The sequence below is a fragment of the Protopterus annectens genome, chromosome 13.part0, assembly GCF_019279795.1.
Source record: "Protopterus annectens isolate FY-2018-M chromosome 13.part0, PAN1.0, whole genome shotgun sequence".
Lineage (NCBI taxonomy): Eukaryota > Metazoa > Chordata > Ceratodontiformes > Protopteridae > Protopterus > Protopterus annectens.
In genome coordinates this window covers 927,121,524-927,140,185 of record NC_056747.1, presented here as the reverse complement: position 1 = coordinate 927,140,185, position 18,662 = coordinate 927,121,524, and the positions used below count along the sequence as shown (strand labels likewise).

The 18,662-nt window shown below is 39.0% G+C and overlaps 1 protein-coding gene across 1 annotated transcript; it reads right to left on the bottom strand.

Moving 5' to 3' along the window:
* Positions 1-1,460: 1,460 nt before the first annotated feature.
* LOC122787787 (cytochrome c oxidase assembly factor 3 homolog, mitochondrial) lies at positions 1,461-18,318 on the bottom strand. Its single transcript, XM_044054687.1, has 2 exons — positions 18,075-18,318; positions 1,461-2,060 (listed from the first exon to the last, which is right to left on the bottom strand). Exons 1-2 carry the CDS (start codon positions 18,271-18,273, stop codon positions 1,957-1,959), a joined length of 303 nt encoding a protein of 100 aa, XP_043910622.1. The 5' UTR covers positions 18,274-18,318; the 3' UTR covers positions 1,461-1,956.
* Positions 18,319-18,662: the final 344 nt, after the last annotated feature.

Sequence of the window (18,662 nt, the reverse complement as noted above, 5' to 3'; positions counted from 1 at the left end):
CAGAGAAAGCCTAAAGAGATAGAAGGTTCAACTACCTAACTGCTTGACAAATAACTCTGGACCATCGCAATTTGCAGATTACCATATAAAAATGTTTGACTTCAACTATTTAAATGGCCTCAAGTGCCAGAGAAAAACACCAAAAACAGCGTTGCTTGCTAAATTGTTAAATGTGCCCTGCCCCCCCACCCAAAAAAAACTGCACACTCTTCAGCCATAATTTGTTGACTTGGGGGACGCACAAGGTTTACCTTCATATCAATCACACATGATCGACCGGCCACTTTAGCGAACTGTTTCCACGAAACTGACACCATGAAAAGTTCCAAATATCAAAATAATGTCGAATTCGACATTTCTGGCTGCACCACACCAGTGTTACCATGGGTCAAAAAGGGGGCGAAGTTTTACAGTTATGTGGAATTCGACTTTGAGATGTTCGCACTTCAGTTTTCACAGAAGCGGTTTCGCCCACAGTAGGATAGACGATATGAAGGTAAACAGACACAACCTTTCCCTCATCATTGCTATAACTGGCAAAGAGATGAATACTGTACTTCAGTTACACCAACAAATTTATGTACTACAATGTTTATCAAACAGTTTTTGAGAGAGAATTCTGCCATATATCCAATTCAAAAAGGCACAAATACCCATAGGATGTTTTTCTAAACTGTTACAACTCAAACGAGTAAATCTTGGTTACAGCATGCTATAAATTCGGCACAGCAACGTCAAGGTAATAAAAATACACGTGTGTGTTTATATCAATTTTTGCTCTACACCAAATGTAGAACAGTTAAAAATATGCATGCAAAATGGCACTAGGTCCAGAGTTTAAGATAAATGCATTACGTCTAATTACACAAGGCAGCACCTCACTGTACTTCACAATTAAGAAATCAACCCTTTTCTTGCCTCAGATTCATTAATGGAAAAACTATACTGCTTTGCTGGTGGTACCAAAGGCTCATGTCTTTTCCCTCTCATAAGCTGTCTGGCCATTAATAACTTCATGGGATTTTATGAGAGAGGAATTAACCCCATTATACTCAAATCAACCAGAGCTTTTCACTAGAGAGAAAAAAATGATCCAAGAAATATGGCATAGTTCTCAAACACTACAGGAAAATATAATACACATTTTTGCTGAGGGTACTCAGAAGCACAGCAACACTTCAGTCATGACACTGAGGCAGACCATGGTATAAATAGAACACATGCCAAAGTTTACAAGACCTGTCAGTTACCCACGTCTTCCTGAACATTGCTCAGTAGCAATACATAAACTGACAGCTACCACAGTAATGCATGGCCTTTATCTCATTAAACACAACTGTCTTGCATGACAACTTCATCACATCTCCAAAGCAGTATAAACATCTTAAAAACATAACTGAGACAGTTTTGGATCACATTTAAAAAATACATTTACATTCAACTCAAGCACTATACAGAGATACAATTTATACAAAATTAAGGTTTATTTGGGTTAAAATAAAGTGCAAATATACTAGTCAATAAGCAACTCTTTCCTTGGAGTATGTATAAATCTGATTGCAAGAAGAATTAAAGACCAAAAGCAAGATCTGGATAACTTATGTCACTTCCTTATCAGGATGCACAATAAAGTTAGTTTTCTTTAGCAGACAGTCTATGCATTTTCATTATATGAACAGTGTGCCAAAACCAATAATATTCTCCACAAAGGAGCTTAATAGTATCCCAAACAAAACCTGTTATCAGCCAGAATAAGAGAAAATACCTCCTCTTCCAATGGAGGACTGTGTGATCCCAGGGGAAAAAAAAAGGGACACTGGTTTAATAAATTAGACCAGGTTCAAAAGAACAGAGAAGCTGCAACAAGACAATTTATGAAGAACATCAATGCAATTTATGTCCTTGTGAAATCTGAAAAGTACAATTTCAAACATTCGTGTTTGTTTACAATCCAATTCAGTTTGCAGATGTTTTTGGCAATCTTGCTCTGGCAGACTTTGCTTCTTCCTCCAATTCATCCATGAACTTTTCTTGAGAGACTGAGTAAAATGTGTAGCCATCTTTATGTAAGAGCTAAGGAAAGAATGCTGAACAGTTTACAATAAACGATAAAAAAGGCAAGGGGCTGCTTCATTTTATTTTCCTGTGTTAACCACAGTAGTATACTTATCTAGAAGAACGTTCAAATACAGTTAATTACAAAAGAAACAGAAAAATTAAGTAAAAAGCATAAAAGCATAACACTGAAGTGAAGCGTGGAGGAAGTACTGTAAAACGTGCATCCTGTTTTTTGTTTCGATTGTTACTTCAGTGCTAAGGGAACATACTACAAATGAAATGGGTTATTTGAAAACCCACTGTTTCCTTAAAGAACCAGAACTACGGTGGTACAATGACAGTGGATAGCATTACGAACTGGCTGCTGGCTAGGGTATCTCGTATGTGAAATCTGTAGGTCTACTCCCTGGCCGCATATGTTTATTGCTAGTTTCCTCCTGCCCACATATCCAAAGCATGCTGCTGGTGAAACGGATAACTTTCTAAAAGTAAGGCATGTGCATCACATGCATGGCCATCCGTGCGTTTTCTGTGATAGACCAACACCTCATCCAGGTTAGTTCCTCTGTGTTGGGCCACACACTTTCATGACAGATTTTCTCCCCATAACCCTGAAATGGGGTCACACTCGCGCACACACACACTATGAAGCCTACTTTTTCCTTCTGAAGGGAGGCAAGCCCTTTCCCCAAAATGGAGCAAACAAGTAGTTAGAAGAAACAGGACTTGGGCTGCCACAAAATACACAGGGCAGACATTTTAATGAACCATCACAAATACTAGATTATATAATGCATCACTCACACATATAACCCCACAATTCAACAGGCTGCGATTTTCAAAATGGGAAAAAACCCTTACCCAAATGACACTACCTTGGAGATGGTTATAAAACAATGGGGTCAGAAGTACTGCTGAAACATGACAAAGTCAATGTGTCATGATTTTCAATAATCCATCACAAACACACACATGTATAAAATATAAATATATATGGCGTCCTACACCTAATCAAATGGACAGGACACAGACAGCCAGGAGAGCAATGTAAAAATAGTGCATTAACATTTTGTGCATGATCCTGGGATTACCCTTGACCAACTCCACGATCGCACAATCCCCAGGAAAAGGGAATATCCCTCTACCTGGGGATTGCCGATTTCACACACTATCACCTATCTGCTTAGACCAAATGGGTGTAAGCAGTGTCCACCATATATTATACATATATACTCATATACACACATTTATTCTCACCACAATGTGGTCTCTCAAAAATTGAGAAGGAATGAAAATAATTTACATAGGGCTGATGATTTAAAAAAATATGTAAATATTGTGTAAAATGGACATAAAACAGAACTGTTACTAACTAGTCAGGTACAAAGGTGCATTAGGCAAAAAGGATTTTTGCACAATCCAGTTAAAGGAAAACGCCACCCTCTCCTACATTTTTTCCACTGTTTTTATTGCGGACAGGAGAAAATAAACACTCCCATTTCATAGCAAATCAAAACAATCAGGTCAGTCAGGGGTTTAAAAGCAGCTATCATATATTCTGACAAAATTTACATAAGCAGCGTGTCAGTACTGAAAATCACATACACAGGACAGAACTGCAGACAGATGGCAACCTTTGAGACATCCTTTCAGACAGTGAAGTCTATCTAGTACACATACCCATGATAAGAGACTCCCACTGATTTTGAGTCAGTCCTTACAGGGGTAGAGAGCATGACCATTTTCCAGTCCAAAAAAAATGCAACCATTGATGGCAACCATAATATACAACTTAATTAACTTTAACTCAAGGGCACATAGCAAATGTATGTTTAAAACCTTAAGGAAAGGAAATCAGAAGTACTTTAACTGTGCTCAAATGCATGTCTGCCTTTTGTGTATGCAAACATTACATATTACACATCTACACACGCCTGTATTTTATATATCATATATGTATTACACGTACATATATATATAATGTACGTGTGTAGCACATCTTACATACAAGTACAAATAAGAGTATGTGTATGTATGTATAATAGCAAAATTGTATACCTCCCCTGTACACTTCATGTCCTTTAAAAACAAATATGGAGATTTTGATTAACTGTATGTATACACCAACACACTTTAAAATGTTTAAAACATATGTATGCACATAGAATACTATATGTGGAATGCAGTACAGTGTGAATACATCTAGAGAGATATGCAATAGATTTTTTTTAAGTAGTCACTCATGCACTGACAAATGTGCGTGTGTACATGACAAACATACCTCTACAGATGCACCCAAATACATTAATACACAGACAGGGCGTGTGCATGTGTATTATTGTCACTATCCTAATCAGCCTCCCTTTTCCTACTTTATACACATCCCAAATCTTCATCACCATACTAATTATTAGGCTCCACTGTAATGGTTGTTCCAGTCCAAAATTTTAGGTTTAGTAGGTTTTCATATTATCTTAGGACAACAAAAGGGATGCAAATTTAATTATTCCCCGCCCTTTTCTTTTATGAAGAAATAAAACATTCACTTTGATTCCTAGTCATTTAGGAGAACAGTAACATCTTGCAGTGCTGTGAGCTGTATAATATGGGTGCATACAATTCATTATAAGCATTGATGTATGCTGGCTAGTAAATGTTATCAATGTTTTACTTATTCACTGTCACACCTTAGCCTATGTGTTGTACATGCAATCTTTGTCAAATGTCTTTATGATAGCATTTTTTCTTTGTATTGCTAATTGCATTTATTACTTTTTGTGACGACTGTGCCCTGGCCCAGCAATCAAGGAGCCTCAATCCTCACCACTAACACCAGGGAGGTAGTCCTAGAAGAGGAAAGGATAATTAATACACACAGTAAAATACAAAGTCCCTTTAGTGCACACAGAGATCAGTCAGTCTGGAGCTGGTTGCTCCCTTGCTCACCAGGCCCCCAATAAGACTCCCCACTGGCACAGCTATAGGGTCCAGGTCTCAGCCTAACTGGGCAAGCTAAAACCTCCAGTACCCTCTGTCCAACCAGGGTGTCCAATTATTACTGTGCAATATTATCCATTGGTAATGTGACTATACAGTCTAAGGCTTATTAGAGTGGCCTATTACAATAAACTCCATAAGTATGCAATGTTATCTCTACACACAAAGCAGCCACAGGTAGAAGGTTTTAAAAATATTTAATAAATAATTAAAACAAGAAACTACACCAGAGATATAAGAATTCAGAGATCACACAAACTTAAAATACAGTAGGACAGGTCTGATTTCAAAGAAAAATACCCAATTAATCTTTACTAGCATTAACTATTACTACAAGAAATCAGTGTTAAAAAACTTACATGTGAGGGTAAGGCAGAGTGCTGAGAAAATGCTTCCCAATCTCTAGTCAGAAATAGTATTTAATCATTACTAACAGACATGTCTGTAAGGCCCTCCCAAAATTACATCATTTTTGACACTTAAGTTGATGCAGTATGAATACTGGGAAAACGTAACACCTGGTCTGAGTTCTCAGGTCACAAACTGCATTATTAAGCAAACACACACCTGCACAGAAACTTACAACAGTAGAAGGCATTTCACATATACATTCTAGCAGAAACTAGAGCAATAAAACACCTTCCTCATCCAAATTCTGGTCATAAACTTTAGCCTTAAAACAATGGACATGAAACCTTCACCCAGCCGCACTGGAACCAACTTGCAAAACATTAAGATCTTTTCAACTTAAGACACATTTGAAATACTTGGCTTGGTTTTCCTTACAACAGATGGCAATGTTGCAACAATCTTGAAGTTCACATTTTACAGTGTTTTCTTACATTTAAAAACACAAGCCTGTATTTTACATTTATTTATACAGTTTACTTATGTATCAAATTCTACTTGACTAGGCTGGCAGCCTTCGTCCATCTCTCCCCAATCGTCACACTTTTTATCATCTTTGCCAAAGTAACACGTGGCTGAAAAGGGTCCTGGGACTAGTTTACTTTCCTGGTTAGCAAAATATAAATAAATTAAAAGAGGGTTGAAATGGCAGAAATAATTGAGGAGCTAGTAAAGCACGTTTTAATTCTGTATCATTTATAAAAGAGAAAAACTTACCACTGAAGACACTGGGAAGTATTAGACATTCTTTGGAGTCCTTCTCATTAGTACTTGACACCTGTACATGATACTGCAAAGGATCATTTATTGCACTGACAGTTTTCACACCTCAGGATGACAGTGTGGGGGGAAGGTCTGTCAATTCCTTTAGCACTACAAAAGGATCTCTTTACAAAAGCCTGCTGTTTACCTACTTTCTATTTACAAGATAGACCAAGCTCTGACAGTTACAAATGTGGTTCACTTAAGGAAACATACAAGCAGCTCCATTACAGAAGGCGCGTTAAGATGATAAAATGGAAGGAGTGTGAATCACTAATTTTAATAGCATGAGAAAATACTCCCACTTCCTTATATCTAGAATGACTCTTAGAAAGAGGACTTGAAATGTATTCTAGAAATATCTAGCATGACTCTTAGAAAGAGGACTTGAAATGAATTCTAGAAAGAACGAATGAAGGCAAGAAAACAAGATCATGTTACCAAGGTAGGCCCCATCAGCCACTTTGAGAAAATGCATTAAAATTATAAAAGAAGCACTTGGAGTAATTTTGAGACATTAAAATAGTTCAGATGATTTTGAGACATTAAAATAGTTCAGAAAAAGGTACGATGAAACAGAAAAGGGTACGATGAAACAGAAAAGGGTACGATGAAAGAAAAAAAAAAAAGTATTTTTTACATCTTTTCTTGAATTTTGAAATAACACTCTTGCATGTCAAGGATTGATATAAACATTCTGTAACCTTATTTACTGTGGAAGTGCTATTCAAATGACATGAGAAGAGAGGACGAACACTCACTTTTCACACCACGAAGACAGTTAGATGTCTATTGCAATGCATAGGTGACTAAATTACACTTGCAGGGCATGAAATGTGATACTGTGGCTTACTTAAGGAGGGAAAATGGGAGGAGTAACTTGAGAAGGAATTTAAGCCCACAAAAGCAGCATCTCACAAAAAGTCTTATCTCAGCAATTAGTTGATTTCTGGATGCTTTTTTTCATAGAATGTGTAAAACACCAGTACAGAAAATATTTGTAAGAGGCACTGCAGAACAGCAAGTGATACCAGTACCAAGACCTCTCAAAATTCACAGTTCTCTGTTCTTACATTCCAAGTGAATGGAATCAAGATGTGACAGTCCAGCCATGGGCATTATAATCTCAACAACTGTGCCATTACAGTGCACTACAGGGAAGATTTAGCTTTAGAAGAAAGCTAGCTCTAAATCAGGATGTTTGCCCCCAAAAGAACATTGACACTTATAAATACAAGAAAATTAGTAGTGATTGCTAACCTGTATTCTTCAGAAAGTAGGAATGTGTAGAAAAAGATGAACACAAGCGTTTTTAATTTTTTTGCCCAGTGGTCCTTTAAACCACAAGATTTTGTACTTGCTTGGGAACAACCGTACTTAGTTTCTTTACACATAAAGCACGGTTTTGTGTCCTAGCTGCATTGATATTCGAAAACAGATTACAGGGACTAGTTTGGCACCAGTTATTACTGCCCAAGTCTATATATACTGATGCCATGAGTACAATTTTCCTAAAATAAAGGAACAATTTTGAGGTTTGTACTGGAAGTTTTCCCTGTAGTTTCTGTTGAGTGCTCCTGTTGCTGGACACAATGGAAAACAAAAGTAAGTAAACCGTTTATTACCACTGCCATGTGCCTGCTGCTGGAAACTCAAAACCCAAATGATGATGAACTAAACTGTTAACTGGCATTTGCTGTGCTCTTGCTACAGAAGAATTTTATTTTGCTCTCAGCTACAAGTATTCTAGCTGATAAAAGCAGACAGTTGTACACATCTTACTGCTAAAAGCAATTTGAAACAGTGAAACATTCAAGAGTATAAATTATTTACAATTTCGTTAGAGAGAGTATTGTTGCTAGAACTTGTTCAAATTCACGTACTCATGAAAAATATACACAAAAGGCTACATCTAGGAAAACTGAATCTATGGGGAATAGGAATGCAGTGACTGAACTATGTTATCCGGACAGTGGACAATTTTGTTCATACAAAGCATAGTGGTAACAGCTGCTAGGTGTTGAAAAAATATCAGTCAACCAGACATACAAAATGGCCTCAAGCTCAATGCCAAAAAGTGCAGTGTCATCCCCTTTGGTAAAAACTCTGTACCCATGAACTACCACATAGGCAGCAATCTACTTAAGACAGAATGCGTGATAAGAGACCTTGGGACCCAGGTGGACAGTAGACTCTCCTTTGATAGTCACATCGCCACAGTAGTCAGGAAGTTCTTTTACTTGGCACACCTCATCATAAAAGGGTTCTCATCCGGGGAGAGGTCATTGTTCCCCTCTACTCATCACTCAGACCCATTATAGAGTACAACACCCCTTTTGGACTGTACCTCAAGACATCTGCAGAAGCTGGAAAGGCCACAGAAGTACCTCACAAAAAGAGGATTACTGGCCTCAAACAAATGCCCTACACTGACCGCCTCAAAAAACTCCAGCTTTACTCCGTAGCATATTCCCTACTCCGAGGTGATCTCTGCCTAACATATAAAGATATGTCAAACCCAGAGCTGTTGGACATGCTACACCTAAAGAAATCCCAATTCCTCCGAGCTACAAGCTCTAGGGACCTAAACCTTGTCACCACAATAAACAGGACATGCTGGAGGGATAGATTCCTGTCCCAGAGACTTCCTATACTCTGGAATAAGCTACCCATCTAGGTCAAGCAAAGTTCTTCATTAGCACTCCAAGAAAAATCTTGAGTGAATGGGAAATAGGAAATCCACCCCAGGGATCACTTCTGTCTGCTCGACAGTGGCACAGGAAAATAACTTTCTTGGGTGGCGTAAGCCATGGAACCTTGCTGGCTAGGCTTACGTAGGCCCTTGGGCCGATAACCTAGTACCTACCTATGAATGTGTCGGCACCTGGCACTCTGGCTCCTAACAGGATATAATATAGTGTCAGAGAGATTTCCTACATTTAAAAAGTTGTGGGGAAAACAAGTAGTCCACAGGTTAAAGGAAAAATCCACCTTATAACTCAAAAAATAATTTTTTCATTGCATCTGTTTTCAAGCTATTTTAATGCATCAAAAATCACCCCAGTGCTTCTTTTACTTCTTTTACAATTGTAATATGTTTATCTCAAAATGGCAGATGATGCAGCCGGCCATGACAATGTGACCTTATTTTCTTGCTTTCATTCCTTCTTCCCAGAATACATTTCAAGTCCTCTTTTATGAGTGTCATGCTAGACACAAGGAAGTGGTAGTGTTTTCTCATGTCATTTAGATAGAATGGCAGGACTGTGAAGCACTGTCACCTAAACACATCTTCTGTAACAGAGCTACTTTTGTGTTTTCCTGACTGAGACTCATTTATGTGCCCGTCAGAGCTTGTTCTATGCTAAAAACGGCTGTTACCTACTTCCAGCAAAAAAGTGGGTAAATAGGCTTTTGTAATGGGAACTTTTGTAGCTCTAAAACAACTTCCCCCATAGTCATGCTGAGATGTGAAAACTCACTGCACTAAATTTTCCTTGCCATATTATGACAAGTAGCAGGAAGTCTATCTGCTACTTCCCAATGGCTTCAGTGGGAAGTTTCTCTCTCATGAAGGATGCAGAATTAAAATGTGCTTTACTAGTTCAACAATTTGTCATGCTCATCCTCCTCCTTATTGTATTTCATATTGATTTATACTTTGATAACCAGGAAAGTGAAGTGGTCCCAGCACCTTCAGCCACGACTTGGGTTACATTGGCACATGTAACAAGTATTACGTGCATTTATCAATACAAAAGCAACAAAAAAAAAATACTGACAAAGACACTGACCAAGACTGCAGGTGCAACACAGCCAACGCGCGACCGTGACCAAGTAAAACATTAAGCAACATTTACTAGAATGTGTGCATTAAAAATGCTCAACTCTATGTTGTTACTATAAACAACAAATTTTATGCACCCATATTGTGTACACACACACACACACATATATATAATAAAGTACGTGCACACAAACATACAAGTATGTATGCAGACATGTGTGTATAAAATGTATGTAACATGTATAATACTATATGTGGCATGCAGTACTGCATTTAAATGCACGTGTGTGCACGCATTTAAACACAGTCAAGTACTTCTGATGTTTTCTTCATGTTTTTAATGCAAGGACACATTAAATGTATGTTAATTCAGCTGTATATTATTGTTGCAATCAACTGTCACATTTCCTTTGTGGGCTTCAAAATGCTCATGTACTCTAAGAATGTAAGGACTGACTCAAAGTCAGTGGGAATCTCTTACCATGCATCTTCTTATACCAAATATGTATCCCCCTCTGGACGGATGTCACAAAAAACATAGAATACCTTTTTATTAACAGTTATCAGTGCACCTAGTTGATAGGTTTGCTGTCTCTCTTTCTGGCAGTTCTGGCCTGTGTGTTTGTGTGAGGGGGCTTGAAAATGGTAAATGCATTGACACTTTACAAGAAAAATATATTCTGGCTTTTCTTTAAATGTCACAGAAATCTTTGAAGTTGCATTAAGTTACTTTAACATAAATAACATTTAAAGCTTAACATTTCAATACTGTGTTGCTTCTTATGTAAATTTCTCAGAAGACGTGACAATTACGGTTAAATTCCAGAAATGATCTAATTGCTTTGTTTTGTTATGAAAGGAGAATGTTAAGTTCAAAAAACAACGGAAAACAGTTCCACAGCTTTCTGGGGGGTTTTTTGTATCGGCTACTGTGTTCCTGACCTTAACAGGCTTAATTGCACAAGACTGACAGCAGTACCCTAAAGGGTAAAGTACAGATTTAACTGTGTCTATGCTATTTCATGAAGGAGACAAATTCATCTGCAAAGTATTGAGAAGTTGAGAAAAAAAAGGTGGACTTTCTCTTCCTTTTACTTCAATGCAAGGAAATAACGTTTTAAAAAGTACATGCAGGTTTCTCATACCTACACAATGCTGGAACCATATTTTAGGGAGAAAAGAAAGCTAAAAACTGAGTTAAACTGTAGGAGAGGGTGGAGTTTTAACTGTCTGCTAAAGAAGTTAAGAGTTTTAACTGTCTGCTAAAGAAGTTAACAGATAATTTAGGAAAGCCTGCTAGTAAGACCTACAGTCCTCATACCAAGCAGATGAACAGAGTACTTTACAGTGCTCAAATAGATGTCTTAAAGGAAAACTCCATCCTAGAACTAAAAAAATGTTTTCACTATCTTTGTTTCCCAACCTGTTGTAAACTCCTCAGAATAACTCAAGTGCTTCACTTGCAATTTTAGTCCGTTTTCCACAACATGGCTACCAATGAGGCTTGATGTATAAACGTGATCTTGTTCTTAGTCAACCCTCTTTCCCATAATGCTTTGTAAGACTCAAGTCAGACATAAGGAAGTAACGGAGAATTCCCATGCCATTGACATATAATGGGATTTGTGAGAGTCACCGTTATCCCTTTTTTACTTTCTGTAACAGGATTGCTTCTTTTCTGTCTTTAAAATCACCCTCTTAGGTTTGGCTCAGAGCTTAGTTTTACACTATACTTGGAAGTTACCCAGCTACAGCTAAAACAGTAGCTAAACTGCTGGCCTTGTTCATGGTTTTCTTTTGTAGTCAAAGAGGAATTGATTCTGCAAGGGTCCCTCAGTGCAGTTACAGTTTTAAACACCTCTGCAGTAGTGTGGGGCAAGGGGACTCCATTCCAATCCCCCCCCCCCCCACACACACACACACACCTCAATTTTAGTCTGGGTTTTTCTGATTTGCTCCTAAATGCATTTTCTGAGAGATGTTCTTGGTTTTTCAATCTGGCCTTTTATAAGTATATACACACATACACACAAATGCATACTTATGTAGCCATCTGCCTGCACACACACACACGTATCCTACATAAAGTACATGATAAAAACAGATATGCACACAATGCCGATGTTTTCTTCTGCACACCTGATGTACCAGCAAAAGTTTATCCACACTTGTAACATCACAAATTTACATTTGTTAACCAGGGTAGAGAACGCACAAACACACAATCCTGAAGCAGCACTGTAAAAGACAGCTACACAATGGCAAATATGTCTTTTACATACTATCTACTTCTTTGATTTAAAAGTGTTCTATTTCTGCTGTCCATATATCAGCTCAGTATTTTTATTCAAACTTTACAACTCCCCAAGTCCAAAAACGCCAAAACCATATGTGCCAAAATCCTCAAACCAGCACAAGCACCTAAATATGCTCGGGATCTATATACCCTCAGGTGACAACCTACTCCACTGGGCCTCTCACATCCTCCCCCAAGAAACCATAGTCCTAGGCGAGGTTAATATCGACTGGAACTCTGTCACTCTCCAACACCCACCAATCACAAACTTATATACTTTTACCCAACTCAGTCACCCACACGCATTGATAAGCCCTCTAGAATCCATACTAGACTGGATCCTCACAAATCAGCCCAACACTATCCTTCAATGTGGAACACTGCCCAACTATCTAAGTGACCACAATCCCACTTTCATCCTCAGGAATAAACTCAAAATGAGTTAACTCCCCCCTCCCTACTTAAACCCGTGCCCGCAAACACTTCCCCACAGACCACTTCTTAAAAGCCTTAGAATCCTGTAACTGGTCTCCCATCAAAATGGTCCCACTAGACAATGCAGTACACTATTTCAACTCACATTCCTAGACATCCTCAACCATCTAGCCCCAATAAAACAATTAGAATATGCAACAACCCTGCTCCATGGCTACAAAGCACCACAAGGGCTCTACTAAAAAAAAAAAAAAAAAAGAGGGGGATAAGGCTTAGAAAACCTGGCACCAACACAAAACAATAGCTAGACAAGCCTACCTTGGAACTTAGAAACAAAGCTAAGAAAAGTCAAGACTGACTAGCAAAATCACTACACTTCCCTAAAAAGAAAGCATAGTAACAACCCTCAAAAAATCTGGCCCGCAGTGAACCACTTCCTCCAACCTGGTAAAGCAAAGACTCCCCACCTAACACAGATGGTTCAAACACACAATCTCCAGTTTCAACTTCTACTATACTTTTTCTATACTTAAAATAATATAAATCCCATTATGCTCCCAACCTCCTACACAACAGATTAACTGTAACCCCCCTCACTCAAGCTAGTACCAATATATAGCATTCAAAAATTCTTAGCAAAACTTAAACCAACCACCCTTGCTGCAGACAACCTTCCTGCCGAATACCCCCAACTAGCATCTACAGCCATAGCCTACCCCATCATCACACTGCTAATAAATAGATCTATTACTGAATACACTGTCTCAACCTTGTGGTAAACCTCTTTCATTACTCCCCTTCACAAAGGCAGCTCACCCACTGATTTCTCCAACTATCGACCCACTGTAATCCTCTCCACTATCCAAAATCCTTGAAAGATACATTCACCAGCAACTCCTCACCCACCTCCTAACAACCTTTTATCCAACTCACAATATGGCTTTCGCCCACCCCACAGCACCACCACACCCCTAATTAACTTCACCATCATAAATACATACAGGAACCGTCTCCTTTCTAGACTTATCCAAAACTTTCGATACAGTTTCTCACAATAAACTCCTAACCTGCCTCTCAAGATCTCAACCTTGACAGACCCACCCTACTCTGGTTTAAAAGCCATCTAGACAACCACCAGTGTCAAATGACTTAACCCCCCCCCCCCCACATACAACTTCAACAAAAAGCCCTAGAATCCTCCACTGAAACAGAATAGTGGATAAACTCCCAGTTAATATTAAACCCAAAGAAAACACAGATGAGATTCCACCCAGATTATATTTCACCCTACAAAAACCCAAAATGCTACCTTCTCCATATCCTCAGCTAACGAGACTCATCACACCAATACCAGAAGCTAAGTTACTAGGATTCACCATTGACCAACTAAAAGTACAACAAACATATTTCTTGCTGTCTCCAAAGTCCACAAAAAAGCCGGGGACCCTCTAGCGATACCCAACTTCCGAAGCTAGAATCGCCATAGCCAGAACCTATCTGCTAGCAACTATACTATATGCATGTCCAGTATTAACAAACCTAAATAAAACTGACCTTAATATACTCTCCACATGCTATAACAAAATCACCAGATTCGCTGCCAACACCAAATCATGCTCCCACAACTGCCAATCCCTAAAACTACACCGGTTAGAATTCCCAAATCTACTACAATACCACCAACTCAACCTGGCACACCAAATCTTATATTACCCTGAAAAAAAATTGCCCTATCCGGCCTCAACCATCTATAATTCAAATAGACAGTTGTAATCTACTAACAAAGCCCAAATAGAGAATATCCAGTATAAAAATAGCTCAGGTGAATCTTTCCTCACTAAGGAGGTTGCAAAAACCTGGAATACCCTACCTCCTGATCTCAGACTACAAAACTGTACAATCACCTTCAAAACACAATTAAACTCCTGCCGATACACCAACCACTTGTACACCTGCAAAAGGCCTCCCTGAACTCCCATCCTGCTGAGAGAGGGTACCACCCCCATGTTTTAGTCAAACACAATACTGTATTATATCCTCTAAATTCCACATGTCTATAAACGTTGAACACATGGCTGTACTTGTCTCTATTTCTAGCATGTTAACCTTTCTACATTTTGTACCTTGATTGTTAGTATATATATTGTTCATACTCTCTTTCTGGGGCTTTTCTCCCCAGGACTCCAGAAGAAAACGGACACTAGCTGCCCAGCCGGACCACCCTGGTAAACAAATGTTAAATAAAAGAATAAAATCATTATAACGAAGCATGTTACAACTCCAAGAATGAAATTAAGCTGCTAAAATCTCTAGGAAAGTCAAACTAGCAAACCAAAGTCAAATAAGGCTTGAACACCAACCACTTCATCATTACAGCTAGTCTTCAAAGCCTGGTCATCAGATGCCTGGTTCAAAATATACTAGTGAAACAAGACGTACTATAAAAAAATACACTTCTACACACAAGCAAGAGACAGTTAAAGCAATGCACAGCACTAGGATCCCATTCCTCTCGAGGCAGAAAGCCCCGCTTTTGGAAACATACCCAAATGAAAAAAAAACAAACAGCAGCAGCAATAACTGCAAGCTGAAGAGCATCATGAGAAACAAAATCTGTACAGAAAAAAAAAACATAGGCAGAGGTGCACAATGCTGTCATTAAACACCATTACATACAACAAAACCAAAAATCCAATTAGTAGTGTGAATGATTAAGACGCCGAATGTCAATAGCCCCCCGGCGTAATTGAAGTGTATTAACCCACCGTCGAGTTTGCGCAGGAATGGGCGTGTCTGCTGGGATTCACATGCCGTTGGGCATGGATCATCAACGACAATCTACCGTGATTGACAAACAGTGCTTACTGTTTATTATACACACAGAACAAGATTTCCATTTAATAATATAATAAACTTACTGTTTTCCATTGAAATTACTTCATTCCTTTAAATGTTTTTGCTCTTTTTGTTAGCGCAGTTCTATTATGACTGATTTATTTGCAAGTTTGTGACTGTGGTTCCTTGGTGGGTCTTGAATGATTTTATAGGACTACATTCATCTCCTGTGTCAGTTGTATGGAAAGGTGAAAATTTAATACATAAAATGTTACTCAGTTGGAAATATGCCAGGAACAAACAAGTGTACTGAACTTGGTTGTGTTATTACAGAGTCCCCCTCCCCACACCACATTATTACAAAATATGGTTGGGGAATAAATCTGGTGTTACAATGTTGTACTTGTCAGCTGATTAGCAGAAACAGTACAGCAAAAGGCAATAGAGCTAACCCTTAACAAACGCTAATGTAAGACTGTTTTTTTTTAACTTGATAGTATGGTGAAATATACATTATTTTGTTCTTGCCCTTAGAAAGTAAGGTGTCTGTTTTCATGTACAATCCCTTTCCTTATCTGGTGATAGTTTTGCAGGTAGAGTCACTATTGATAAAATTGTGTATCTGTTTTAACCATACGTGGGGCATGATACAGTTCAGATCACAAGAGAAAAGCTTTGATTTTATGAATGTGTTTTTCTATTGCAAGGCGGTGGGATTTTAAAGCAAAGATATGAATGCAAGGTGGTGGGCGCGGCAATCTGCATGCTCGGAGCCGTGGGCGTAGTAAGCAACATGCTCGCAGGCGGGGTTTGGGAGGGGCTTGCTACTGCGCATCTGGTGGGTTAATATACTTCAATTACGCCAGTCCCCCTTTATCCCAAAGGAGTCAGCACAATATTTATGCTTGCCGACTGCTATGTTCAAATGAATTCCACCCGTTTTGGGGGGGTTTGTGTGAGTCCACATGCAGAAGGAAATAAAGGCACCAAGATAATACACTGCAAAACTACTCAGAAACGGTTCAAGTATAATTCACCTTTTCTTCAGTACTGCCAAAAGAAACCTCATTCTGTCACGAATCATTCTAGACATTTTCTAATACTACTGGAAAATGACCATCTCTGCTAGTGTAGCAAGCGACCCTTCCCCAATACAGTCTTGCGGAACTGAAACTTATGGTCTACTCTGTATACAGGCCATGGAGAAGAAAGAATGCCAGTTCCCATGAGTAACTACTGCACAAAGTAGTTTGCAGACAGACATATCAGTACTCTCATCACTAGGAATGTCTATTAACCTTAGTCTGAAGAACTCTGTATGTATTACACCGAGTCTTAGTTCTCTGTTGTAATGCTTTATTTTGTAACAACTATCCTGTTGCAAACGTGGAGCTTTTCTCCTCGGACCTCCGCTGAAAAAGGAATTGTATCCAGTCGGGCTTTCCCGGTAAACACAAAATAAATGTCTTAAGGGAAGTGAAACTCAAGAGGCACAAGAAAAAAAGGAACGCAGCATCACCAATGATGCAACAAAATCGGTGCTGTTTGCACAACACCTGTATGTACCTGCAAGCTTGGAAACCAGTGTGCCATAAAAAACAGTTTTCATTAATCGATGAAACATAGCAAAAATATTTATCCCAATACAATGTAAATAACTCAGCAAATAAATATTTCCATCCCCGAAAAAAAATCAAGCAATACATTACCCAATACACCAATGCATGTTACTACGACTGGCTAACACGTCGTCATTCACACATTTATGGGTATTTTCCACTGCTCCTACTCTAAGACTGACAAGACGGACGACAACGAATTCATCTCAGATGTCCCATACAAAGTGACATGACAAAAGTCAGTCCTACAAGAAAACAAGATTACTTAGTAACATGTAGCATGACTTCGTTTTTAAACCGTAATGGTCTTTTAAGAAACTTAACATGTCTGGATACTCTAAATTGGCCCTAGGTGTGAGTGTGTGCGCCTTCTGTGGAAGGTTGGGCGCCGGGCTGGCAACTCGACACCGTAAAATTCCACTGCCAATCACAAGCGGACAGATAATCCGCTGTGGCGACCCCTGACCGGGAAAAAGCAGAAAAAAAGCACGTTTTAATTCAAACGGCTTTCTTAAACTTGAGTCTTCAACCCAGACTTGCTCATAACCGCTCTTCCTCAGTACATTATGCCATAACTGCCCGCACCACTCGGGATTCCTTCATCCTGAAAGGACTGCGCAAAATAACTACGCCCGCCTTCAAACCGAATTTTAAGATCAAATCATTACTCTTTCTCCGCTAGCAGCTTCTCGGTAAAATTTCGGAACGATGGATTACAAAAAAACAATATTTCATACTAAATTCAATTAAACAATTCAACCCCTAAATCACATAGAAGCAACGACACAAAAACATGTCAGCTTAGTTTTCTGGAACTGACAAAACCGCCTAGATTTCCAAAGGGAAGAGAGGTCATCACAAAGGTGTACAAGGATACAGATGCCTACCACGACTGCGCCTATTATAAGCCCAGTTATAACATTTCGCCCTTGTCGTTTTGACAGGTTTTTCTGCCACTGTGCCAGTTCCATCTTTCGCATAAATTCAGTCTGCTCCGAGCTTAAAGCATCTCGTTTGGGGTCCACACGCTTAGCGTAAGACGAAGATCGTGTCCCTTCTGGTACTTTATCTGCCATCTTTTCCTCAACAGCATACTATGACCTACAAACCTCGAACCGGAAGTAGTTATAATATTTCTTCTATTAACATCAGTGCGTCACAGATATTTTACTTCTTTTTCCGGCTTTTCCCGGTTAGGGGTCGCCACAGCGGATCACCTTCCCGCTCATGATTGGCGGTGGAGTTTTACAGTGTCGAGTTGCCAGCGCGGCGCCCAACCTTCCACAGAAGTCGCGCGGACACACACACACACACACACACACACACACACACACACACACACACACACACACACACAGCCTATTTAGAGTGCCCATTTTACTGACACTCTTGGTTTGTAATTAATGTAGGACGTACTGCCCGTCCTTCTTTGGGAAGTTGTGTAAAAAATGTTCTGAGATTTTTT